At 35.9% G+C, this 17,412-nt stretch overlaps 1 protein-coding gene across 1 annotated transcript in view; it reads right to left on the bottom strand.

The window, feature by feature from the left end:
• Positions 1–16,371, bottom strand: part of LOC135079370 (alpha-tocopherol transfer protein-like) — a 28,699-nt gene extending 12,328 nt beyond the window's left edge. The window contains exons 1-3 of the mRNA XM_063974013.1: positions 16,208–16,371; positions 12,175–12,266; positions 6,720–6,879 (exon numbers count right to left, since the gene is read on the bottom strand). Coding sequence (XP_063830083.1) covers positions 6,720–6,879; positions 12,175–12,262 — 248 coding nt within the window. The 5' untranslated portion in view covers positions 12,263–12,266; positions 16,208–16,371. The remainder of the gene's footprint in view (positions 1–6,719; positions 6,880–12,174; positions 12,267–16,207) is intronic.
• Positions 16,372–17,412: the final 1,041 nt, after the last annotated feature.

Here is a 17,412-nt window from a genome sequence, read left to right as displayed (position 1 = left end):
CAAATCGCAAAAACTTCCCGATTAATCGGGACTATACGATGTTTACAGTTGATTTTCCAGAATATCGCAAATTCTTTGATATATAACGTTTGTACTGCCGGAATTCATTCTCCTCTGGAATGTCCCCAAAATTCCATTATTTTTGCCGTATCAGTTACCGTTTTCGACATATCTGCGTGTGCAAATGACCTGCGCGTATCGATACGATTAATATTATAGGGAGTCCTTCGTATGAACCTCAAGATGTATAACTCAAAAACATTTTACGAAACTATTGAATAAATAATTGATTTTTTGCAATATTGCAAATATCATAGGACTCATTGTTAGTACTGCTAAAGTTCATCACCCCTTCAGGAAACCCCCAAAATTTCAATATTTTTGCCGTACCTATCTCTTACAGTTTTCGAGATATTTGCATTTGCAACCAATTGTGCTGTGGATATATATGTTACGGTTAATGTGATAAATTGAAAATTATTAATAATAACCGGTTATTATGAATAATCACCGACAGTCGCGGTGAAAGTAAGTAAATAAATTAATCACATTTAACAGTGATTATTTAATAATTCAACCTTAGTACTAACAAATTTCATAAAAGAGAACAACATCTTGTGTACGTGCTCGTGTACAGCCAAACTTTTGAACGTTTTGATATCATATATTAATATAATTTGGCATAATGAGTTTGGAATGTTTCTTGCATAATTAGTTTTATACACACATAAATGACCTCATATTAATCACATTTACCAAATCATGCGGTAATTATTCATAATAACCGGCGATTATTCATAATTTTCACATACAGGGTGTTTCTTGTAAGGTGTCAAGCCGAAGGCAGGTGATAGGTGAGGACTAGACCTATCGATTTCACCCCTATGTATGTTCTACGATTTTTCATAGTTTAGAAGTTATCGTTAATTTTGTGATTTTTTCAAATTGTATGACCCAGTAGGCTTTAAATTTTTTTATCTTTTTTTTGGGTCGACTTTTCTCAGATATCTTTTTTTTGACAGATTCCCTATTAATTGCAGATTTTTGAAAAAAATAATCAACTTCCTATCTTTGATGCAAGATACAACATTTTTGCTAGAAACTTAAAAAAATATGCTTTTAGCGGAACATTCTAAAATTTTTAACTTAAAAGTTTAAAAAAAAAGGAATTCCATAGCGATGGCTCCTACGTATAAGGGCGAAACTGCCGCTTACGCCTTTTTCCAATTATTTAAGCAATGATTTCATTTTGCTCTAATCTATAACGTCAGTAAGAAAAAAAAAATTTTTTCCCCTTAGATACAAAATAAAATTTTAGGCAAATAGGCGTATGTGCAAAACTACGCCACGTATAAAGCCCAATCATACGATTCGTCAATCTATACGAGTAGTTGCTTACATAAATATATATTTTTTATAATCCAAATCTTAAATAAAGCCATGAAAATATTTAGCAAATTGTTTTATTTATAAATTATGACACATTATATAGTTATTTAATTTTTAGCGTTAAGAGTCGCATCTCAAACTAATTTGAAAATTATAAATAACTTGAAAAAATCGAACTGCCTAAGGCATCGTGGGTTCAATTCCCGCCTTAGGCAGTTCGATTTTTTCAAGTTATTTATAATTTTTAAAAATATGACACATTATGTTAAAAGGCCTAACTAAATCTCGAGCACAGTATATGGGCGTATTTGCGTTAAACGTAATAACGATACATTAAACAACTTTTTCTAACTGATTTATTATTGATATAGCACATGATAAGAATTAAAATAATTACATGCATAAATAAAGAGAGTAATCGCTTAAAATATTATATTTACGTTGTCATTTAAGTCTCTTTACGTTGAACAATATACATGAAATTATAGAAATATGACGACGTAAAAGGGCAATGCGTAAAATCTCAAAATATATAAGAAAAATATAAAAATTGATAACAGCAGTAGCAAAAGCATTACATGTTAAGGCTAAATGTGAAATTTCATTAAATTCGTTTTAGTAGGTCAGAAGATATGACCCAAAAATATGGTTCTGGCCACTTAAATGGCTCTCCTGTAAAATCTATTTTTTTCACTTACGCCAGTATACGTAGGAGCCATCGATTAGGTCCAAAATAATTTTAAAAACTGCGCATTTTTCTGAACTTTCATAATAACACAAAAAAACATGTACTTAATAGGCCATTATTTTCTGTAATCGCTCCACTAAAGTGGTAAGTCGGAGATTCCGTTACATGTTTTTGACTTTCTTAGGACTAACTAATGTTTGCAATTCTCTAAATTTACGTTACGTAGAACACATTTAAAGACAATAACTGAACAGAACATTTTTTTATCCACAACGAGGAATCTCTTGCCCTTCATCTGACCTGATGGAAACTGATGGATTATCAGCGAGCTTCACTCGGAATCCTAAACCACAGAGGAATTGGCTGTCCTAAATAGGTGGCCTTACCACTAGACCACAGTGGTGGTTGTTACTTTACGATTAAATTCGATATACCTACCTACATATTAGAGTGTGAGAGAAAGGGAAAGAGTTTGTGTGTGTGTTTGTGTGTTGTGTGTGTGTGTGTGTGTGTGTGTGTGTGTGTGTGTGTGTGTGTGTGTGTGTTCAAAATGTCCGCCGTTGACCTGAATGCACATTAGACAACGACGCAAAAAAATTCTTTGTAAAACCTTCTTCTTCATTTTAATTTGGTTTTGTGCTTCAGTCAGCTTTGTCCGCAGTTCATCAATATTTTCATATTCCCTATTGTATACCAGATGAAGGGCAAGAGCTTCCTCGGTGTGGATAAAAAATGTTCTTTTCAGATATTGTCTCTAAATGTGTTCTACATAACGTAAACTTAAGGGATTGCAAACATTACTTAGTCCTAAGAAAGTCAAAAACATGTAACGGAATCTCCAACTTGCCACTTGAGTGGAGCGATTACAGAAAATAATGGCCTATTAAGTACATGTTTTTTTGTGTTATTATGAAAGTTCAGAAAACTGCGCAGTTTTTAAAATTATTTTGGACCTATGGAAGTTCATTTTTTTTTTTCAAACTTTTAAGTTGAACAGTTTAGAATGTTCCGCTAAAAACATATTTTTTATGTTTCTAGCAAAAATTTTGTATCTTGCATCAAAGATAGGAAGTTGATTATTTTTTTTCAAAAATCTGCAATTAATAGGGAATCTGTCAAAAAAAGAAATCTGAGAAAAGTCGACCCAAAAAAAAGATAAAAAAATTTAAAGCCTAGTAGGTCATACAATTTGAAAAAATCACAAAATTAATTAACGATAACTTCTAAACTATGAAAAATCGTAAAACATACATGGGGGTAAAATCGATAGGTCTAGTCCTCACCTATCACCTGCCTTCGGCTTGACACCTTACAAGAAACACCCTGTATATCACTTTGACCGTAACATATACATATGTTTGATTTTCTCGTAATTTGTCAGTAACTCGTAAACTATCATAAATACGAAAAAAACGTTAATAATCAATTTTGTAGACATTCCAATTTTTCACAAAAAAGTTTCAATACATTTTTCATTTCAGACAATAGTTTTTTAGTTATAACAAAAACAATGTTTTTTTCAATTGTTTAAACAATTTGCGAATGGCCGATAGTCTACACAAAGTAATGGCCACGATTCCACCACGAGACAAACCTACTGTCAAAATTTTAAATCGATTGCTTCATTTCCCTATTAGTAATCGTTCGCCAAAATTTGAATCCGAACATCCATCCATCCATACACACACACACACACACATACATACATTTTTCTAAAAATAGCATAATATAATCATTTTAGTGACCCTAAAACGCGGAGATATCACAAAATTTTCACTTCCGACTTTTGGGGTGAAAACAATAACTTCCCCTTATCGGGAAGTTAAAAATATAAATCAATTTTGTTGTGAAACATGTTTTCTTAGTCTGGCAACATTTGCCGCCGACCAGAGTGCGGGGAATCCCCGGTTTATTTGTTTACTTTCTTTACTAGGAAGTCAACCAATCAAATCAAAGTACGCAACGCAGTCGCATTTTTCATTTAATACTTATTAATCTAATTTGTATTTTTATGAATAAAAACTTAACAGTGTTAATTGTTTTGTTTGTTTTTATTATTTTATAAAATCCGTCTTCAGGTCGCCATAGAACAGGGCCTCGCGAAATCTGTCTTGCCCACATCAAATTTAGTTGTTGCCCCGCCACTGTCCACCTCACTTAAGCTGGAAACTTGAATTTTGGGCACATTAGAATAATATTTTTTAACCGAGGTAGATAAAGTTAAAAACGGGATTATTTCCAATAAACAAAAATTGTCGAAAATTGCAGCAATAATTTACCAAGACGTGTTATACCATTTTGGAATCCTTACTAAATGCGCCAAATTATGACGTTACTTGCCAAAGTCGCGTAGTACAAAATTTATCAGTACAGACAGTTTAAACTAGGCAAAATTTTTATTTTGATATTTTTTTTTGGAAATAATGTATTTTTTTCATCCAAGCTGGAGCAGCTGGTTTTGTAACTTTGATCACAATTTAGAGAAGCATTATTCAGGATTACAAAACAAAAAAATTTTTTGGAAAAAGTGAAGATTTGTGGCAAAAGGAGTAAAAAGACCGTCACCGGGAGTAGATTTTTTTTAAATGCCTATTATTTTGAAAATATGCCACATAGATTTTTTTTTTATATTTTCTGATAACTAGCAAAACTTGCCTCAACACCCAGTTCCAGCTTGATGTTGATTTACGGGACACCTGTATACTTAGGTACTTATGTGATCATGAATTTTAAAATATTCCAATAGGCCAGTAGAATTAAACACAAAAATGAATTAAATCGGAAATAATTCCTACTAAAGATTTTAGTGCTTTAATGGCTTCATTAGTTGCCCATAAAGACTCTCCTAGGTTTTTGACTTCGACGGAGTTGTGCTTAAGTGGTTTTTCGTGCTTAAGTGTGCTTAAGCGCTTTTTCGGTTTTCCGGTTATACCGCGTAAAGGACTTACCCTATCGAAAAGTGGTCTTCCTGACGGTTCAAGGGCATTAAATCTTGCATTAAATAAGACCAAATTCATTTATGTTTAGAACAAACCGTTCTCGTGCAAATGTTCGGCAAAGTAGAAAATATGTGTATAATTAATGACCCTCTCCACGTCCAATGGCTCGTTACCCGCAGGCTTCCAAGTCTTGAAAAGGAGCGCCTCAACCAGTGTAACCCTATCAAGGCTTACGAGCTTGATGCGCCTATCCTTGTTCGTCCCAGCCGTTCCTTAACTGCGGTTGCTGCACCTCTTCCTGGCACTCACCTGAACGACTCTGTGTTACCTACGGTGGCTGCCCCTTTTCCTTGTATCCTCCTGCACGACTACGTTGCCTAGCCGTATGCCTGGTCTAAGGTTCGACGCCAAAAATCAAAAGCTTAATGCTTTATCTCTTTTGTGCATAGAGTCAGAACTTATGAAAAAGATTTCATACGACGATAATTAATGATTTTGCAAATTTAAAATCTCGTAAGAAAATAATGTAAAACTTATTTGATCTCATTGTCTGTCACCATTAACTGTATTGTTAACATGTTATATTTTAATAGAAATTGTTAGTATTGTTTTTAAACTGTTAAGTGCAATAAAAATATTTAACAAATAACAATGTTTACTGACCACACATTATTTTGTCTGTGTTCATATTATAGTGTAGGTATTTTTAAGTCATGCCTTTCCCCACCTTATGATTAGTACAATGCTGCTGTTTTTAGGTCAACATTAAACTCTTCAGTACATAGCGGGATGCAATAATAATCTAGTAACTGACAAAAATATCATTAAGTTCACAATCATACTAATAACGGGCTTAAACTAACGTATTGAATTTCAAAAGTCAGTAGGTAGGGGCGGCAAAAATTGAATGGCCTACTAGCGGCAAATTTGTAAATCCGCCACTGACGATAGCTATCCATAACACTAAACTCAATCGCAATGCGATGCATGTGCAATCAATTCCTTTCACCGAGGTGACTAGAACCGACACACGATCAATAAATATTTACTATCAAAATTAGCGCATCGCAGAATTACGTCAGTTGAGTCCTGCAAAGCCTAGGAAATAAATATTTACTCGCTTGTATGTCACTCAACGAATATGAGAAGGTTATTCAAATCATCTTAAAATAGAATACAGTTGACAGCCTTGTATCATAATAATTCACAAAGATTACATAGTTAGGTAACTATAATATGAAGCCAGTGAGCTTAAAGTTCGATGCAGGACGAAGGTTTCGTAGACAGCAAACAATCATCTTTTGGGCTTATCAGTTTTAGAAGGTTCCAATAAATCTATATCTATAATTAAAGCGAAAGGTCACTGACTGACTCACTCATCACGAAATCTCAGAAACTACAAGTGCTAGGTGTCTCTAATTTTGCGTAGGGGTTCCTTTAGGAACGTAGGTGCTCAATAAGACGAGATTTTGCAAAACTCCACTCCACCCCTAAGGTAGTAAAACGGAATCCACGAGTACGAAGTCGCGGGCGGCTGCTATAGTACCTACCTAAGTTATAAAGGTTGCAGGAGGACACTGGATGCATCCATAATGATTACAGATTGGCTAAATTAATTTGGAATCTTTAGGCCTTTGCTCCGCAATGGACGTCCTAAGACTAAAATGATGATGATGAAATAAACAGCAACTAATTATACTCACGTGATTTGAAAAACTCGCTGTATCTCCGGCGACCATGGATCCCGTTTGAAGAACACCTCAGGCGCGTTGGACCTGATGGTGAAGAACAGGTCGATGGTGCGCTTGGTGCGCTCCAGGCTGTGGCCGCAGCTCGCCAGGAACCGCCTGAGGAGCAGCTCGTCTGGAAGGAACATTCTAGATCAGTACTCGATGCTTAAGAATCAGTATATCAGGTGTAACTGGCTTATTTGATTTTAGAGATGTTCATCTGGAAAAGCATTCAGTTGGAACTGGAAGCTTTGGAATCAGGTGTTGCAACTGTCTTTGACATTTGATGTTTCATTTAGTTAGTGCATTGAGATAGTTTTTGATTTGACATAGTGATCGTTACACGTAGAATAGGTGGGTCATTCCACCGGCCAAGAAAATCACGTGTCCGGGGCCAAAAAGTACCCGAATATCATAATATTTTATTAACAAATATTTTTATCTAATAGTATAACTTTGGTTCTTGTTGTTAAACCACAGAGATAGTTAATAATAGTTAATTAAGTAATTAAAAAAAAATCGAAAGTCGTCAAAAATTGATTACCACGACGTGTCCGCGCTCCCGATTTCAGAACAAATTTGCTCGTATAAATTAATCCGTTATTATTACCGCTTTCAATGCTTATGTAATCGATTACTGATTAAATAAACATTGATAAATTAAATACGATATAACTATATCACTAAAAGGTTTTGTAAAATAACTATTTGAAGTTGTGTCCGGGCGTTAACCGTGATTACCCCGACACGTCGCTAATGTGCGCCTACGTCCCTAGCTACGCAATTTAGAAACGAGCTCTATCCTCCCCCGTGAACCTTTAGTGGTGGCCTGCATGCCGAGGTGATCGGTAATGCAACTCGTCGCAGGATTTCGGAGTTATCGAGATAAGAATATGATTACCCCGACCTTGGTTCAGTTCACGATTGATTTACTCTATCCTGTTTTTTTAGGTTTCTTTATATGGAAAGTTCTTGAGAATGTTCAGGAATAATGGTCCATGTAACCGCATTTTTGTGTATTAAAACATATGGGATTCAACTTACAGATTGGGCAGGGCTCAGGATAAACCTTAATTTTTTGACTACCCCGACCTTGATTACCCCGACTTTTGTCACCGAGTAAGTACTGTAATTTTACTAATGAATGATTAACTAAATAACGTTTAATAAGCAAAATTACCCTTTACTAAAATGAAATCCTATCTCCTATTAATACATAATATTATCCCTCAAAATTGGCAAGACCCCTGGACTCGACCTTATCACCGCTGAAATGCTGTAAGCCGATGTAAACTCCGCCGTTAACGTCCTGATACCTGTCTTCTAAAACATCTGGATGGAAGAGGAAGTCCCAGACGACTGGCATAAGGGGCTTCTAATTATTGTGCCGAAAAAAGGGTAAAGCAAGGGTATCAGTACCGGAAGACCCAAGAAATGCGATCTGGAGTGAGGAATTGCACACCGTTGGTGCAGAGGATGTCCAACGAGTCCACAATTTCACTTACCTCGGGAGCATCGTTTCAGAGCCTGGAGGTACCGAAGAGGACATCACTTCGCGCATTGCCAAGGCCAGAGCTACCTTCGCACAACTTCGAGCCGTATGGCAGTCACGGAAACTGACCCAAGCAAGATCAAAATATTCGGGTCCAACGTCAAACCAGTTCTGCTCTATGGGCGTGAAACGTGGAAGATCACTAAGGTTATCTCGCACCAGCTGCAGATCTTCTTCAGCCGCTGTCTTCGCCGAATTCTCCAAAATCTTCAAACGACGAACTTTTGGAACGCTACCACGAAATACCGATCGTTCAGCAGAATAAACGCTGCAAGTGGAACTGGATCGGCCACACTCTCCGAAGACACCCCGATCACATCCCCAAGCAGGCTCTAGATTGGAACCCCCAGGGAAAATGCAAACGTGGTCGCGCCAAAAAAACATAGCGGCGCACTGTTAAGACTTGGAGCGAGATCAAACGCGAAGCTCAAGACCGGATGCGATGGAGGACTGTTGTGGACGCCTTCTGTCCCATATAGGAGACATAGGACATTGAGTCACTAATATTATATGTATAATGTATATGTATGTTTTTTACTCTTTTACGCAACAACTACTTAACAGATTTTGTTGAAACTTTACATTATTGTCGTTTATACATCAAAATAACAAATGGCTAGTTATAATAACATTTATTTTACCATAACTTAAAAAAAACCTTAGAAAATAAAATATTTTGTTTTATTTTTGATTACTCTGACTCCCAACTTTGATTACCCCGACCATGAAAAATTTGATGTCGCATAACTTTTTATTCCTGCTTGCTACAGATGGGCCAATATAAAAAATATGCTCGTAATAATGTCTATTTTGAAATGTTTTACCTAAACTTACTCTAAATTCAAAAATAAAAAAGGTCGGGGTAATCAACAAAATAATCCAGATCCGGAGAATGACCGAGGTACAGCAAGCAATACACCGATTTATGCGACTCTAACGAATTGAAATCTATAAAGAAGAATGTTACGTTACGTTTTATAGAGGAATAGTGGTTTTTATATCCGTTTGATCTTGCAAGATTTCGGGATTATCTTCTCCTGTTTTTGGATTATCTCAAAAATGAATAAGAATAATCTCAAAAATGAGATAGCTTATAGCCGTTAGCCTATAGCCGTTACTTAACCGAATAAGTTTTAAACACTCAAATTGTTCACGTAATGACTGCGGCCTTCTCTTCCAGTTACTTTCGAAAAGAAATGATTACAAATTATGTGCAATTGTAATAATTCTTGCGAATAATAATGTTTCCAAGCAGCTTTTCGTAATCCTGTATGTAAGCTGACTGAGCCGATGTCTTTTCAGTTAGCAGGTATTTTTACTGCTAAAATTTTGTAATAGAATGGAATATAAAAAGTTTATTTTGCTGCAAATATGAATTATTTCTATGATCTAATTAGCAGTAGTCTTTAGGAATAAGTACATTTTTTAAAATTTTCGGTCATGTCGTCTCGTTCTATCGCAAAGAATCATCATTTGATGAGAACGAGAGAAAAGACGAAAATGGGTAGCTGGAACTGTAGCCTACTGTACCTACCTATTAAATTTTAATAGTTTGCTACCTAATTTGCACTTCCTGCGTAGGTACTGCCAATTTAGGGCCATTATCGGCAAACCTCACCTTTAGTCTCATTAACACCGATGTTTTTTTTTTATGTGATAGGAGGCAAACGAGCAGACGGATCACCTGATGGTAAGTGATTACCGTCGCCCATAGACACCCGCAGACCCAGGGGCGTTACAGGTGCGTTGCCGGCCTTTTAGGTAAAGATACGCTCTCCGCTTGAAAGCTTGCTAGTTGAACTATTATTTATTTCTGAAATAATTAGGTAACTACTGCCGCCTTAGGATGAACTCAGTGTCTACCTAACAATGTCCTAAACGAGTAGTTTTATAAATAGGCTTGACAAAAATCTGTGGTGTGAACCATGTTGAACTTTGTGCCTTATAAAATATGCTTATTCTCAAGGCCACTAAAATAATCGACGTTAAGCAAGAGCTAAAAATAGCATAACTCACTAACGGTCCATCGATTCACACAACAATTTGTATCGACCTTGTTTTGAAACATCTAACAAATCGTTGACCCCCAGATACATCAACCTTTGCTTCGACGAAAGAATTGCAACACACAGAAGATTTAAAGATTAGAAAGGTAGCCACAAAAAAACACAGAAAGTTGTCCCTACAGACATGCACTTACTTTACAGATTTTAAAATATTATTTAATTCTTTCTACATAGTAGCTTGTGCGTAGCGTAAATAAGTAAATAAATAGGTTTAGGAAAGCTCTACTATACGACTGAGCTTAGACATTACTAAGAAAAGTGCTGTTTAGACCATATTTTGTACTGTCATAATATTATGACCATAACACGGTAGGTAGGTTTGCAATAAATGCAAACATATTTTATGGCTTCCTTTTATGTAGTGAATTGCTGAGCTCAGTTTTCTTTATGGAGATGGAAAAGAAAACCCTTTTCTTCTAAAACTAGCATTCAACTAGTCCCCAGACTTTATATTCGAATGTGGACCACCTATGTTCAGTTTCAGTCAGTTTCTTTTATCTGTATCTTGATTAGTTGGAGATCTGAGGGTCAAGGTATACCTAGATACCACCAGGTCCCATCATTTTAAGCTGCAAGAGCAAAAGGTTCTATGTTGATACCTGTTGTATTGTACCTCGTTACTATTTTTACACAACTAAGTACAATGGCAATAAATTATGCAGGCATTGTTTACAAACACCGGTTTTGTTTACCAATCGCGCGACTATTGCGAAAGCGAGTTTTCTCAGTCACGGAAAACCGTGGAGAACTATGAAGGTTTAGGCATTGACATGTCGTGATGAGAATGGAGGTCAGCATCGGCCTAATGTTAAATAATGAGTCAAATTAGATCAAGTGGATCTAGGTAGGTTTAATATCACTTAGTTCTGAAATTTTCACAAATTCCAATAATGAGAGCTTTTAACCATGCTGGTTTCCATAGAGCCAACTTTCGCTGCAACTTTTCTCAAAATTTATTTTCCATCAAAATTAGTTGTTTTACTCGTGTTGTTAATAGACAGTTTTCTATCTTCTGGACCATACTGAACCTACATTAGACTTTGGATTTCATAGGCGAACAAGCTTAGGATCCTGGGTGTTAGGAGTTGCAATGGTAGGAACGAGAGGTGGAAGTGGTCTAAAATTTTACGAATTAAGAAAAATCCATTAACTACGAGTAAGTATGCATAAAGGCAAATAACCTCACATGAGAGGTGGTAATAATATAGCATGTTAGAATCAAATTAAATTCATTGAATAAGTACTGGCACAAAGCAGGCGACGGAATACATTAGATTCCAGATAAATTGCACCATTCGCTTTAAATACATGGGAATGGGGCTAGCTCAGGCATATCTGCTTCGTATTGCCTAAGCACAGATCTAGAATGCTTGTACACACTTCTGTTATTGATTCAATCTAAATGAAACAATAAAGTGCATTTGCCAATCGTTAGTGCGTCATGCATGATATTTTATAGTTCGAAAATGATAAAGGTTTGCGATAGGTTAATTAGGTTTCTTGAACAGAATATCGACATAATTGAAGTCTGTAAAGGTTACCGGATTAACATCACTTCACTGGACTTCAAACACAGAATCTAACTATAAACTGTGAGCTTAGAGCGTTTTTTGTAGGAAATAAGTAATTTATTACTTTGTCTAGTGGATTTGATTATTATTTTTAGTCTCCACTGCAAGAGGACCACCCTCTCTAAGTTCTAGAGACAAATGGAGGATTTGGACTACCCTCCCCACGCTCTGGTAAGAAGTACGAGTAGGGTATTTGGTGGTTAGTTGGTGGTTATTATGAATAAATTATTGCCACTTACCAACATCATGCGGCAAGTGTGGTTGCTTACAAAGCCAATTCTTGATGTTGACGAGGTCTCGGTTGTTCTCCACTTCCTGGTCAGGCATGTTTCTGTAAATAAACATTTTTGACTAATAAAATAAAGTTTATTATTCGCGTACTTACTTACTTGTAAATAGTCAAACTGAGGCTTGATTATTACAACAACAAACATGTTTTATCAAATCAAATTAAAAATAATCACATACGAGACTCGAGAATTTTTGGGCAAAATATTTGAAGTCTGAGTAAAGTATACCTGTAGTAGTTGTTATTGTACCTCAAGTAAAACACAAACAAAACTGAGCTTCGGAGAAACCCAATGACGGACAAACTGTTGATTATTTGTGTATGTATTGTCCTTAGGTCTACTTCCGTCGCTTGTCTTCAAGTAAGTATGGGATTTGTATTGTTTGCAATGCTCTACATGTAAGGCCGGAATCCGGACTCTACAATACCGGACGGAATTTGTGTACTGTACTGAAGTATTTGACTGTTACAAGTTTGATTTTGTATTTTGGACATTTTGAAGGTCTTTGTGTTAAAATTAAGGAGTCGTTGATGTGTGCACAGAATAATTTATTTATTTTTAAATCAATCGCTGATTCACGCCCGTTCTGCGGTAAGTTTAGGTAGTCTACATACTCCTACACGAGAATCGAACCCAGAACCTCTGCGATCTGAGATTATCTCACTAGCTCACTACTGACTGGACCAAGTTAACCACTTGACCTCTTCATGGCTTAGAAAATTAGATAAATCAAATTGAAATCCAACGTTATTTTAAAATTGATTGTTAATGAGGTACATGCGTGGAAATGTCTATATTGTTGTTACTAACTAAGTAGTTATTTACTTTTTGTTAGTTTGTTTATTAAAATAATAAACGAAGGACAAGCAGGGAAATTAGGTTTGCAACAGGAAAACGTAACAACATGTTAAAGAACTCGATTGCACGCACAGCATAGGTACGGACGACGCACATCAAGCCATTACAATGTTGTTGCAAAATAGCCCCTAACACGACTACATAAAAGACACAGGCTTAGCTTGTTATGCCTGTAACTGAGTACGTTGAAAACGCAAATTGACTGTTAATTGTTTGTAGACGTATGTTTCATTCATGATTAAAAACAATAAAGAAAAAATTTCGTTAACGTTGAAGCGTATTTGTGAAAGTATTTCGATGTTTGTGGCAGTTGATCAGTTGACAGACTTGTGAAATGAAATCCAGCCTTAGCTAAAGGATTTGCCCTTTATTAACCGACCTCATGGATTGTAGAGTCGATTGGTTTACCAATTAGAGTTAATATAAATGTAAACTAATTTTGAATAAATCTAACTGGTTTCATAATGTTACCTTTACAAATATCAAGTTAATCGGCTCATATTTTGTTAAATACTTACATATGAAAATGAAATAATAACAAGGAAGTTCTTCGTTTTAATTTTGTTTGTTTTATATTGGGTACATTATCCTACCTACTTGTAGTAAACAAAGCCATAAGTAAATAATTGGTCTTATTGTTGTAGGGAAACCTAGACTGATGATAGCCCTATTGAGGGTCTCATTCTCATCACGTAGGTAGGTACTTGGCAGGTTCAGTAACAACGCGTGCGTGAGACCTCGCCTTTTCCACTCCGCTGGAATGATTAGTTTATTTGAAGATACTGTCATCACAGATAATGTAATAGTAGTATCTCATGAAATTTTCTAGTACTTAGTACCTAACTAACCCTATGATCTTTAATAAGGTTTCCTTAAAACTTCACAAACACATTCGTCCATTTGCGACGACAGTGTGACATGGACAGTGTGACTTCTCCAATTAGATAGGAGGAGATGTCACGATTCCCGATTCTTGAAGCTAAGTAAATGACTTTTCCTTAACTTTCAAAAATGACTGTTTTTGAAGTGTTTTCACAGAAAAGGTAAAGTTTAAATTCTTATGTCGCTATGCGAAAGAAATTATAGATCTGTAAATAAATAAGACAATATTTATTTAGAGATTTGTGCCCGATTGTACCAGTAAAGGCCGACCAGTGATTGCACCCATCGGGTCATACCTTAGCAGCTTTGACATAGTTAGGGCCATAATCAACAAGATTCATTTACCGTTACTGTATAAGCAATGTAAGTACTGTGACACTTATTCAGTTGTGGTAAGAACGATATTGCAACAAAAATATCTTTAATTTGATGCACTGTCGACTCTACCTGTTTAAAAGTGAAAATAAGTCATGTCTACCTTAAATAAGAATAATGTTGTTCAATTTATTCATTAGTAGAGGATATACGTCGAAGAAGGATTGTATGCTGCTATTAAGGTTTAAAAAACTCGGTCTTACTAAGTAAGGTATATCTAATCCAACACTTCAATTAATAACAACTCTTGGGTTTTCTTCTACTTTTTGCTCTTATTATTGACGTCAGCATAATACTGGTTAATGTTTTCGATCTAATGGCAGTGCTACGGAAAACTTTAATTTTTTGCCTACATAACCTAAGGAATGACGACCCTATGAGGAGTAGTTGCTTACGAATTGCTTTGTAAAAAAATACCTTTAAATTTAACCGAATGTTAAGACAGAGTCAAGCAAGAGTAAACTTTACTCATCATAATGGTTGACATGACACCTATGTTGAAGAAACACCAACTCTACATCCGAGGAACTTGGGTTCGAACCCCGCTGCAGCTCGACTATTGTGGTGAGCCACTGAGCCCAATTGTAACACAAGCATTATATTATTTAGCTTAATACGAGGGGCTAAGGCGACTATTAGTAATTTGTGCAACACAAAATAGGGTTGGGTTTACTTATGGCATCAAGTAGGTAGTTATAATCCGGCACTGCATAGACACTACTAAACTAATGAACGATGAGGGTGAGGTCTGCGGTTGCACCACTGCGGTCACAAAACTGCTGTTTGCGGTCAGTTTAGAACCAATTATACAGGTAATTAACTTAGCAGTTGCACAATAATACCGATCAATTAACATAACTTGTCTTTAGGTGCCAATGCAGTGATTTGGTCTAGCGAGTGCTAGATTGATCTAAAATCAAGTAAAGTAAACATAGATTCTACAACATGCGGCAAGGATCTGGAGCTCTCGGCAAAAGAATTATGCCCGTTTTCATCATGCATCCCTAATTTTTTATTGTGACCCCTTTGAAAACAAAGTTCCTGTTATGTGTTACCATATGGTTCACTTAAAAATTAGGGATTGATGGTGAAAATGGACATTAGAGTTACTAATTGACTAGCCTACCTATTATCTAAAATGTTTATTCTTGTATTCTTTTTTAATGCGGTTCTGTTTCCTGGACTCGCCATTTAACGTCAGTGAAAGTCTGAACTCTTACAATACTATTCATGAGTCAATGTGACGTCTAGACGAGTGCTGTAATAGGTGCACAAAGTACTTTTTATAATAGGTGCTTATGAGTTGTGACTTTGAAAGCATCTTCACTTCACACTATGGTTGACTGGTAGAAAATAATCCCGCTAACCCCTCGTTGTAAACGAAACATGCTTGTGTTACGAGGTTCACCACAATAGTGCGCGCGGCGCACCGGAATGTTTTCTTCCAGTCAACCATGGCGGGTTTGAACCCAAACCCGCCTTCCTCGAATCTCGATTCGGCGGTTCCGAAACTGACACCAGAGTAAATACTGACATCTTGGGTTGTTAGAATGGATGGATGGATGTTATTTACTCCACTTGATCACTTAAATAGGTACTGAATTGAATCGGATGAAACTTTTCAGTTTAAGTAAATTATTAACTGATCTCTTAAAACAAAACTAATAGACAACTAAACACATTGTAACACCTATGTAATACTACGAGTAGGTACCTATTATGGAGCAATAAACTTATTGAGTATTGAAACATTTTTGGAACATTGGAATATTCCGCTGATAATAATGATAATTTTTACACGTAAATTAACTTATTTAGATAAAAGTTACATTCAAGTTAATTTTTTTTGGTAATAAAAAGTACTCACTCAGTTATTTATGGAAAATCACTGACAAAATCACAAACAATAAGTCACGCGGCTTACTTTACAAGTTGAAGTAAAAGTAGCGGAACAAATTCGACTGCGCGCGCGCTTGGCCGACGACCAAGACACACTGGCGGGAAGCGTCCGTCCTACAATTTTGCAGTATTCCCAATCAACTGTTTAGATTAGTTCAATTAAAAGATACCGATTCGGCTATAAACTTCGATGGCGTTTGACGGCAGGTTTGTTATTTGATTATTAATAAATTGTATTTGCATTAATTAATCGTAGTTTTATTACCCCTCTCGTCTCCTTCTCAAACTGGAATAAGTCCTGTAGGTTCAACTTCAGACAGAGTCAATAATTAATTTCGTCGGAGTTGGACCGGTCGTTGTGACGTCCTTGGGGAGGGAGGCCCACAGGGAGGCCTTTGTCCAGTAGTGGACGTCATTTGGCTGAAACGAACGAACGAATTGATTACTATAGCCCGACCAGGAACATAAAAACCCTGGCATAGAGGCGCGTCAATTGCATTTGATAGTGCAACACTGAGTACAGTCGTACCTGTGTTAAATTAATAGGCTAACTTTATGTATCAGGATTTAGGATTACGGGCTAATTTGATATTTTCATAAATTAACGAAAAAATATTATTAAAGGTAACCTGGTTTAAATAAATTAAATGAAACCATCAATCGAGCTAGTAGGATTTATTTTATTATTCATCAATAATCAAATTCAGAACTTGAATATTCAACTGCAATGTCTGCTCATGAACGCTTCAAACTCGGTACTTCTTTCCCAATTCCTTAAAATTCAACACTTAGAAAGTGACAAAAAAAATTAAAATAGGTAGTTGAAACAAACCACAGCTAATTTTCATAGTGGACTGGACTATACGATAAACATGTCAGTCAATTTGACAACCTTTGTCGGAAACATTATTCAATAAAAATATTGTCCGAACCCTTAGTATTTCTCTTCGACAAATACTTTAACACATTGTGAACCACTTTTCTTTCACGACTATAAAAAGATTTTAGCAATTTAATTCACAAAAGCAATTGCGCACATTTAAAATAAAGTTTGTTTACACTTTGACAGCAATAGACTGACATGCAAGGTGACATGTCAATGAAGTTTTCAGTTACTGTTGCCATTAAAAGAAATTAGTACCATTAGTTTTCCGCAACATGGCGAGGGTTTTT

This window comes from Ostrinia nubilalis, chromosome 16 (genome assembly GCF_963855985.1).
Source record: "Ostrinia nubilalis chromosome 16, ilOstNubi1.1, whole genome shotgun sequence".
In the NCBI taxonomy this organism is placed as follows: Eukaryota; Metazoa; Arthropoda; class Insecta; order Lepidoptera; family Crambidae; genus Ostrinia; species Ostrinia nubilalis.
This window is presented reverse-complemented; position numbering and strand designations above follow the sequence as displayed.